Here is a 10,902-nt window from a genome sequence, read left to right as displayed (position 1 = left end):
AATACAAACACACCACACATAGTATCACCAGCCCATACCACCCACAAATCAATGGCTGGATGAAAACACCAACAAATCCATCAAAAGGTAATTTTAGGGTGAAAAAATTCTAGTAGTAGAGGCAAATAGAATGCACCATGCCATAAGTGCTCATAAGTTTTTGGAAAGTGTAGGGGACAATTTCCTGGTCCAAGTGCTGGAGGAACCAACTAGGGGCAGAACTCTTCTTGACCTGCTGCTCACAAACAGAGAAGAGTTAGTAGGGGAAGCAAACGTGGATGGGAACCTGGGAGCCAGTGACCATGAGATGGTAGAGTTCAGGATCCTGACACAAGGAAGAAAGGAGAGCAGCAGAATACAGACCCTGGATTTCAGAAAAGCTGACTTTGACTCCCTCAGGGAGCTGATGGGCAGGATCCTCTGGGAAAACAACATGAGGGGGAAAGGAGTCCAGGAGAGCTGGTTGTATTTTAAAGAATCCTTATTGAGGTTGCAGGAAAAAAACATCCCGATGTGTAGGAACAATAGTAAATATGGCAGGCGACCAGCTTGGCTTAACAGTGAAATCCTTGCTGATCTTACACCAAAAAAGAAGCTTACAAGAAGTGGAAGATTGGACAAATGACCAGGGAGGAGTATAAAAATATTGCTCAGGCATGCAGGAGTGAAATCAGGAAGGCCAAATCACACTTGGAGTTGCAGCTAGCAAGAGATGTTAAGAGTAACAAGAAGGGTTTCTTCAGGTATGTTAGTCAAGGAAAGTGTGGGCCCCTTACTGACAGAGGATGTGGAAAAAGCTAATGTACTCAATGATTTTTTTGCCTCTGTCTTCACAAAAATGGTCAGCTCCCAGACTGCTGCACTGGGCAGCACAGTATGGGGAGAAGGTGCCCAGCCCTTAGTGGAGAAAGAAGTGGTTCGGGACTATTTAGAGAAACTGGACGAGCACAAGTCCATGGGGCCGGATGCGGTGCATCCGAGGGTGCTAAAGGAGTTGGCAGGTGTGATTGCAGAGCCATTGGCCATTATCTTTGAAAACTCATGGCGAACGGGGGAGGTCCTGGATGACTGGAAAAAGGCTACTGTAGTGCCGATCTTTAAAAAGGGAAGAAGGAGGATCCAGGGAACTACAGGCCAGTCAGTCTCACCTCAGTCCCTGGAAAAATCATGGAGCAGGTCCTCAAGGAATCAATTCTGAAGCACTTAGAGGAGAGGAAAGTGATCAGGAACAGTCAGCATGGATTCACCAAGGGCAAGTCATGCCTGACTAACCTAATTGCCTCCTATGAGGAGATAACTGGGTCTGTAGATGAGGGGAAAGTAGTGGATGTGTTATTCCTTGACTTTAGCAAAGCTTTTGATACGGTCTCCCACAGTATTCTTGCCAGCAAGTTAAAGAAGTATGGGCTGGATGATTGGACTGTAAGGTGGATAGAAAGCTGGCTAGATCATCAGGCTCAACAGGTAGAGATCAACGGCTCCATGTCTAGTTGGCAGCCGGTATCAAGCGGAGTGCCCCAAGGGTCAGTCCTGGGGCCAGTTTTGTTCAGTATCTTCATTAATGATCTGGAGGATGGCGTGGACTGCACCCTCAGCAAGTTTGCAGATGACACTAAACTTGGAGGAGTGGTAGATACGCTGGAGGGTAGGGATAGGATACAGAAGGACCTAGACAAATTAGAGGACTAGGCCAAAAGAAACCTGATGAGGTTCAACAAGGACAAGTGCAGAGTCCTGCACTTAGGATGGAAGAATCTCATTCACTGTTACAGACTAGGGACCAAATGGCTAGGAAGCAGTGCTGCAGAAAAGGACCTAGGGGTTACAGTGGACGAGAAGCTGGATATGAGTCAACAGTGTGCCCTTGTTGCCAATAAGGCTAACGGCATTTTGGGCTGTATAAGTAGGGGCATTGCCAGCAGATCGAGGGATGTGATCATTCCCCTGTATTCAACATTGGTGAGGCCTCATCTGGAGTACTGTGTCCAGTTTTGGGCCCCACACTACAAGAAGGATGTGGAAAAATTGGAAAGAGTCCAGCAGAGGGCAACAAAAATGATTAGGGGGCTGGAGCACATGACTTATGAGGAGAGGCTGAGGGAACTGGGATTGTTTAGTCTGCAGAAGAGAAGAATGAGGGGGGATTTGATAGCTGCTTTCAACTACCTGAAAGGGGGTTCCAAAGAGGATGGCTCTAGACTGTTCTCAGTGGTACCTGAAGACAGAACAAGGGGTAATGGTTTCAAGTTGCAGTGGGGGAGGTTTAGGTTGGATATTAGGAAAAACTTTTTCACTAGGAGGGTGGTAAAGCACTGGAATGAGTTACCTAGGGAGGTGGTGGAATCTCCTTCCTTAGAGGTTTTTAAGGTCAGACTTGACAAAGCCCTGGCTGGGATGATTTAGTTGGGAATTGTTCCTGCTTTGAACAGGGGGTTGGACTAGATGACCTCCTGAGGTCCCTTCCAACCCTGATATTCTATGATTCTACACCCCCATCAGGTTTTTCCCTCTAGTTCCTCCATCTGCCCATTAGTCTTTTTAACCTTTTTACCCAGGCCTAGTCTCTACTCCAGATACCAGCTCAAGGAACCTCTGGCTAGCAGCCAAGATCTGCACTGTCCTAGTCACCCACACAGGAAGAGGCTACTTCTTTGTAACTGCTTCAGTTATTAACTTCCTGGCTTTATAAAGCTGGCACAGCTCCTCCCCCAGCTGGGCTTCATCAACTAATTAGGCATTAGTGCTGCCTGGCTTTCCTCTTCCAGGTGCAGCCTGTGGAGTTATTTGGCCCACTTAGCCATCTTAACCCCTTCCAGTTCTGTGTCGGGTGGACACACACAGGTGTACCCCATCTGTAAGAATTTGCTATCCTGGACCAGAGGATAACAAAGGTGAGAGAATAAATAAGAATGGTAATAGCAGAAGGGAACAGAGGCCCTGCCAAGTGGTGGAAGGGAAAATGGGGATCCTGGGGGGCAGCAGCACAAAAGACCCTGGTTGGTGGGAGTATGGGAGACCTAGGACTGGGGCATGCAGAGCTAGCCCTGAGCAGGGGGATAATGGTATCAGAAGGGGGACAAGAGGGACACAGAGCCACTAGCATGGAAGTAGAATGCAGAGACTGGAGAACACACAACAACCTTGCCATGAACGAGGACAGGGAGTTGCATGGAGTCTCTGCACCAGAGGTGGATGGGAGGGTGGCCCACAGGGAGCTGGGAAGGGAGTGGTGGTGATGGAAGGGTACAAGGAGCCCCTGGGGTGTGCTATGAGAAGCAAGACAGTACACTCCCCCTAGTCTTATTTTATCTAATCTAACCTAATTTAGAGTTTCCTCTTAAATTGCAGGAACAGAATTGAACCAACTTTTTCTTTCCTAACCAGCTCAGAGGTTCCTGTTTTCTAAGTGTGACTCTCAGGGTCTGTCTGCAGAGCATTAACCCAGTTATCTACACTCATTCCTTCTCTTGAATGGGCTGAGCTCAATGAGCATGGCCACACTATGAGATAACGCTTGAACTCCTGTGCTCACACTGGGTCTGCACCCACACATGCATGTACTAAGGCATCTGGGGATTTGCTCTAGCATGAGATTTAATAGCTGAACTGCTTTGGCACCTACAGCATTGTCTCTAGCCAGATGCCATCCCACAATTCTTTCTCAGTGAATGAATTATTTCCCAGTGAATGGCAGGAGAATGTGCCTGCCCTCTCTGGGCATACAGGGGGAATTGTGGGAATGCATTGGGAGGGTTAAAGGGACTTGAGTGGGGCTAGCCTGCATCCACACTACAGGTTGTGTTAGCAGCTGATTACCTGTGCTGATTCAAGCTTTAGCCTCTGTCCCGACAGGCCGGGCTCTTGAGGTAAAAGCACCGGCACACTTGATTTTGTAAGGACTGGACCTGAGTTAAGGGAAACACTTGAGCAACTGTTAGAAAGGGCCTCCTAGCTCTTGCCCTCAGTTCCGCTACCAAGACAGACCCCTGCAGTAAAATCTCTCTTCCATTATATGGCACAGAAAAGTCACAGATCCAGATACCATATTAATCACCATGGGTTCCCCAATATTTAACCCAATAACCCTTTTTGGCAGCTGTGAAAATTAGCAGGATTTTGCTCATCCATTGTGCTGATTACAGAAAGCTATTTGTTCCAATGTGTCTGGTGCCATCTATCTGGAGACAGGTTTGTGCCATCACATTAGATACACTCCCCGTTTAATTTTGCAAATGAAAATGCTTTTTCCTGTGAAGTTGATGACAGCTTGGGTTTCAGACATTTCCCTTATGGACCTGTTATTCTATAAACATCCACTACAGGGATCCTTGGATTTTTCTCTGAAGTATCTGGCTGATGTAAGAGGATCCTGCAGTAGATGGACACTGGCCTGATCCACTGTAGCAATTATGTTCCTAAAAGAGCACAACTGAAACTTGTACTGCACCCCAGATGCTGGTAGTTTGTATTTCTTTATCCAGAGTTTAGTATCAGGCAGTCCAGATTCCCACCATCCTGCTCTTTAAAAATGCCCTTGATTGAAAGGCTTTAAAATAGACTAGGAAATCTGTACTGACATCCTTGTTATATTGCCTTCAGCCTCATTGTTATTAGCACTAAACTTCTGCAGAAGCCAGGACATGAGTATTTCTCTCACACACACACCCCTCATTATTCAAGCTATACTTTAAAATGTTCTATGCTGCCTGCAGCCCAAAAATACAGTTAACATCTCCTTCCAACAGCTCTTATCAGTTATAGTAAGAGGTGGAGACTTAAGTGAAAGAGGAAGACCGTACCAAAATTAGGCAACTGTTTAACCATACACTGAAGCCCTTGCACATACAGAAATTAAACAGACATCCTGTTTTTCACTGGGTGGAGTGAAGCTTGAGTAATAATGTGGTAAACACTGCAACACTCAGCTCCAAGTACCATTACTCAGACCTACATGAAAGCGGAACATTGGCACTCACATCTGTTGCCACCTTATTACACAGCGCCATAGAAGGGTTGGGCCACATACAGGAGAAAAGAACCAGTTTTTATTAGTACAGGAGATGCAGAGAAGCTCCCTGAAGAAAGCAGAACCATTTAGAAATGTAGCAGTTGAAGTAGTGTTATTTTTTTAAGTACACCACCTCCTCCCTTCCCCAAGCCAATAGGTACTGGTGTGTTTGGCACAACTCAGCTAGAATGCAATGGAGAGGCTACCCCACCCCCACCCGCAAGGGCTTTGCAACTGGGCAGCTTCGTGCAAGGATTAGGTGTTCCTCCCCATAGGGAACAGGATGCTATTTCCCATGAGAAATGGGCCTAGTCAGTTGTGCCTTGATTACCTAATCCTGCATTAGTTTGTTTCCTTTGGGAAAAATATTTTGTGACAGCCAACCTCCCCCCGCCCCCCCCAAAAAAGCCATGAACATAACTTAGCCACTCCCTTTAACTGTCCAAACACAGTGCTGCTGGGGTAACTTGTTCAGCAAGTTACTGTCCCCTCTCCCCAACCCACTGCAGGGGAGTAGTGTGCAGCTCATATGTGCCTTGACATATCAGTGCTTGTCTACCCACCAAAATTTTACCAATAGTTAAACATTAACTCTCACATACCCTCCACAGACACTTATTCTGGTATAAGAGAGTAAAACCCTTCCAAGTGACATGCACTAACCCAAAAAAATTCATTCTTATACCAGCATGAGTGCCCACACTGGAGTTACACCCATGTATCAGTTTAAATTCACACCTTATCTTCTACTAGCATAATGTTCCCATGTGCACAAGCCCCAAGTCAGAGAGACCAGATATGGTACTTATCTGTTATTTCCTCCATGCCATTTCTCCCACAAGTTGTGGTCTAACAAGTCCCTTATGCATGAAACATCAGAATGTTGATCTATTTGATGCTGTATATGACCCTGTTTAAGAAGCAGAGTGCCCTCCACTCAATTATTGTTCTCTGCCTCCTGTCTAGGGCATAGACAAGAGGCAGGACGTTGCAATTTCTTGCAACATTCTGCGCAAACCATATTGAATTGAAATTTTCAGTATTTTAGGAGTTCATTGTATTAAAAATGAAAGTGTTTGTGTTATTCTGGGATTAACTGGAAATTCTTTGGGAGGAAGAATTAATGCAATCTCTGGCAAGTACTGTGAGCTTCAGAAGCCAATGCTGAACAACATAGCAGACACAACTGATCTTTGTGGAAAATACGTGTGAAGTGGAATCCTTAGGCAGACTGCAAACTCCCATGAGGGGCTCAGCCTTTGAAGCTTCATACTTGGGGTATGGGAGGGGATGGGACCTCTTGTCTGCTGCTCACCTGTTACAGGAGAACAGTTCAGAGACTGGCTGTATAAAGGAGTGACTGACTTACTTATGAGGGACCACAGGAAAACTTCTAGGTGGGGTTTGAAGGACTGTTCACTGGCCAGAGATAAGTTGATTAGTAGGCATTTAGTTTTTGGGTTTTTTTTAGTATGTTTTCTCTGTAATGCTTGTTACCTTAGGAATAAATGTCCTTGTGTAGAAAGAGCTGTGGGGTAGTCTAACTGTGGTACTTACACTGGTTACTGTCTCTGAGGAGAAAAGTACAGCAGGCTGATTTAGGCAGCCAGGTGTTGCTGGGGAGGTCACAGCCCAGGCAGGGAGCTGTGCAGTCTGGAAAGACCTGGGTCAGGAGGCAGAGAGAGACTGTCCAAGGAGGAACCTTCCTGAGGAGCCTGGAGCAGGTGCCCTTGCTGGGCCACAGAGGGAAATACAGGTGCAGTTGCCCTGAACTGTAACACAAACAACTTGATATCAGGCACTGTGCTTGCAGAGCTTCTGAATCAGGGTCCAGTACACCAGTGAGCTAGCAGATCATTTTACAAAGGATGCTCACAAGCTCAAGGGCAAACTGATCATCTGATTGGGGTCAGGGAGGAATTTTCTACCAGGTCCAATTGGCTGAGACTTGGAGGGGTGGGGAGGGGTGGTGGAGCAACTCCCTTCCTCTGACGCATGGGGTGTGTATTGCTAGGTTGGGCATGTCTCCCTATATCATTTCTCTGCCATTGCAGGGCCCTTAGGCATTGGTGGCACCTCAGCCTCTCCTGTTCTCTGTCTGTGGCACACAACAGTTTAGTTTCCTGGGGACTGAAACCCCTCCCCACCCCTCCAAGTCTAACCCAAGTTATTGGGCTCTATACAGGGGTAACTGCATGGAATATAATGGCGAGTGATATAAAGCAGGTCAGACGAGATGATCAAAGGCCGGAAGGGACCATTAAAATCTTGAAAATGATGGTGCAATGTAGCAGCCCCTTCTGCATGGCCCTTCAAAACTAAAGAAGCCATGAGACACAAATACCCAACACCCCATGGCTAACCAGGCAGTAACCTTACACAGAAAAAAACAGACTTCTGGTCTTCAGGAATTGTATTAGTAATACAAAGGCTCACAAGCTACCCAGACTCAGGGCTGCTTCCCCTGCGGTAATTTGCTAAAAATTCACATGCAACTTTTACAGAATACATCAAGTGCTTCTCCTGAAGAATTTGGAAGAAGCACCTTCATGAGTAAAACTTCCATGGACAATAGCATTTTACTTGCAGAGCAAGAGGTCACAGAAAGAGCAGGCTGTCCAGGCTAGGGACAAGAAGGCTAGCAAAATGACTCAACAGGAAGCAGAGATAAAGCAGAGCTGAGGAGAGAGAAAAGTTTCAGCAGGACTTTGGCTTGGTTGAGAACATTCTATGGGACATGCTGAAGGAGCTTTTCAATATCATCTTGGATCTTGATAGTTTCAAAGTGCCTGCTGTAGCGCTTGAAGGGCACGCCATCACGCCCAATGAGGAATTTTTCGAAGTTCCAGGAGATGTCATTCCTGCACACTGGAGACCAGATGATGTACTGTGGGTTGGTCATCAGCGACATTGGATCATCATGTGGAAAAGGGAGTGCCTCTTTCAGGAAAGTGAAGAGTGGGTGAGCATTTGCCCCATTCACATCACACTTCTCAAATATGGTGAAGTTGGGCTCATAACCATTGCCAGGGCGGACATGCTTTAAGGAAAGTAGGATCTCCTCATTGGTAGCATTCTCCTATTAAGAGAAAAAGGAAGTGTGATCTATTGCAAGGATAAACACCAACAATTGGAATGTATTCAAGACAGAGTTTCCACCTCCATTCCGGGAAGCAAACAAGACACACAGACACAGACACAGACAGACACAGATACACAGACACTCTTTCACATTCACCTCCCAACACATACTTGTATTATTGTTGTTGTTACTTCTTGGTACTTCCTGCAATGCACATATATTCTCTGTAATTTTATTCTTTCAAAGTGTTATTTTAGTGTTTTGCCTGGTCTATGCATTTCATAATTTTTATTGCTCTTACACTTACATTTAATTCTTTGAGTACTGAGTTCTAAAATGCCTAACCTGCCCTGGCTGGAGTAATTATCCCTATGGTAACTTCTTCAAAAATATAATATATATCTAGGGTTTTTTTTTGTTTCCTCTGCTGCACATAGCAAAATTTATTCCACACATGGATGGAAAAAATGAAAGGGAACATTGCCTAGCACCCTTGGCAATATGGGTGAACAGAAATGCAAGTCAGCCTCTTCCATCTGGCACATTTATTATCACAAGCACACTTTTTGCCTAGATACATTCTATGCAGCAATGCCCTTGATATCTTATTTGCTAATTCACAACATTGTTTATTTTGCAACAGTGCCTGGTAACTAGTGCCAATTAAGGAGAGTCTGCGGTAGCCCTAAACCTTAGTTACACTAGCAAGTAGTGTAGTAACAGTAGTAACACTGAACAAAGAAAGGCTGCAGGTCTGTTTGTTTTGCCAAAACACTTCCCTTTCAGACCCTCTATTACCCTCCCACCCTCTGCCCCAGGCCGTTTTGCTCAGTTACCAGCACTGCTGGGACGCAAGAAGAACATTCTGCGATAACGCCATGCCAACTAGCACCCTAGCCAATCCACTTAACTTCAGCCTCGGCTTGCTGTGACAGTGCATGAAGATGGGAATGCAGAGCAAGCACGGGCAGCACTAGCAGCACAGAGACATGGGCAGAGAACAGGATCCCCAGCAGGCTTGTTACTAGTCCACATCACGATGTTTACACTACGATTGTTATCCGTTAGCTAGATTAAGGCGAGCACGGGCATGCCTACATCTGCTCCAATCACACTGCCTAGGTAGGCACAGCCCTGGCGGGTCTGGAGCTGTACACCACTGACACGGCGCGGCATAGCAGTCACTAGGCCAGCTAGGATGTAGTCTGGCCAATGGATAGGAGGAAGCCATGTACTGGAGACCAGATGCAGGGACCAGCTCTGAAGAGTTATGGGGATTTATCCCTTTCGGGGGCACATGCCCTGCAGGACACCACGCCAGCGTGGGGGGCAGCAGGGCCTGTGGAGGGAGGTCTCAAGCATTTAAACCTCTTCTCCTGAAAGCCGCCCCAAAGCCCGCCCCCCATGCTAGCTGCGCAGTTGCCCTGCGAGCCCCCCCGCGGCCGCTGGGGGGGGGATCAGTGGCTGTAACCGGGATCGCTACAGCACAGGAAGCGGGTGCAGGGCCTCCCGAGCTGGGCTGTGCGAGCAGCTGCCTCCCGCCCCACCGCCCCCGCGCAGAGAGCCGCCCGCCCTGTCCCCGTCGGTACCTGGTGGCCGAACTGGTTGCAGGGGAAGGCCAGCACGGCCAGCCCGGGCCCGTAGCGCCTCTGCAGCTCGCTGAACTGGGCGAAGTCCCGGGCCGTGGTGCCTCAGAGCGACGCCACGTTGCTCACCAGCAGTACGCGGCCCAGGAGCGAGCCCAGCGCCAGCGGTTCCGCCGCGCCCAGCGGCCGCGCCTGCAGCCCAGCCAGCCGCCCGGCCGCCATGGGATCGCGCAGAGTGTGTGTGGGTCGGGAGCCGAGCCCAGGCAGGAGCCGCTGGGCGGTCCCGGCCCCCCAGCGGGGCGGGGCCTGGCCAGGGCCGGCCCCCAGAGAGGGCCACGCACAGTGCTCGGGTTGGAGAGTCCCAGCCCCAGCAGCAGGGACCGGGCAGGACCGGCGTCTCAGCGCCCCGGAGGGTAGAGCTACAGCCGGACCGCGGCTGGCCTCGCTGTGCCCTGGGGCAGGGCCGCCCAGAGGGGGGGGGGCAGGGCCGCCCAGAGGGGGGGGGGCAAAGGGGGCAATTTGCCCCAGGCCCCGCAGGGGCCCCCAAGAGCGGAGGCTCCCTCCCCGGCCCCTCTCCTGGAGCCTCAGCGCATCAAGCGCCGAGTCTCCGGCCGAGCCCCTGAGCCCGCCCCGCTCAGAGCGGCGTGGGGAGGAGCCGGGGCTGCGAGCTCCGGGCTGAGCTCCCAGCCCCGCCCCCTCATCACGCGGCTCTGAGCGGGACGGAGCTTTGGCCCCGCCGGAGACGCACTCGGGTAAGAGGCTGGGGCCGGGGCCGGGGCTGGGGGGAAGCGGGACCCACCGCCGCCGAAGCGCAGCCCGGTCTTCGGCGGCGGGGGGCCCTTCTGTTCCAGGACCCGCCGCCGAAGTGCCCCGAAGGCCCGCGGCGGGGACCCCCCCCCCGCCACCGAATTACCGCCGAAGACCGGGCTGCGCTTCGGCGGCGGCGGGTCCCGCTTCGGCGGTAATTCGGCGGCGGGGGGGCCCCGCCGCGGGTCTTCAGGGCACTTTGGCGGCGGGTCCCGGAACAGAAGGGCCCCCCGCCGCCGAAGACCCCGGGCCCCCGGAATCCTCTGGGCGGCCCTGCCCTGGGGTGCCAGTGTTTTCTTCAGGAATTAAAATTCGGGGTGGGGGTAGTGAGGACCGATAAGGGGTGAGCCCATTAGGGCGAAGGTGCGCTGTATGGCACCATAGTAAACACTGAAAAATGTTTCACGACCATTTTATTA

General features: G+C 49.9%; 1 protein-coding gene across 1 annotated transcript; it reads right to left on the bottom strand.

Annotated features, from left to right (window-relative positions):
• Positions 1-7,403: 7,403 nt before the first annotated feature.
• On the bottom strand, positions 7,404-10,108 carry GPX1 (glutathione peroxidase 1). Its single transcript, XM_045025848.1, has 2 exons — positions 9,680-10,108; positions 7,404-8,087 (listed from the first exon to the last, which is right to left on the bottom strand). Exons 1-2 carry the CDS (start codon positions 9,896-9,898, stop codon positions 7,737-7,739), a joined length of 570 nt encoding a protein of 189 aa, XP_044881783.1. The 5' UTR covers positions 9,899-10,108; the 3' UTR covers positions 7,404-7,736.
• Between the last annotated feature and the right edge of the window lie 794 nt (positions 10,109-10,902).

The sequence above is a fragment of the Mauremys mutica genome, chromosome 7 (genome assembly GCF_020497125.1).
Source record: "Mauremys mutica isolate MM-2020 ecotype Southern chromosome 7, ASM2049712v1, whole genome shotgun sequence".
In the NCBI taxonomy this organism is placed as follows: Eukaryota; Metazoa; Chordata; order Testudines; family Geoemydidae; genus Mauremys; species Mauremys mutica.
This window is presented reverse-complemented; position numbering and strand designations above follow the sequence as displayed.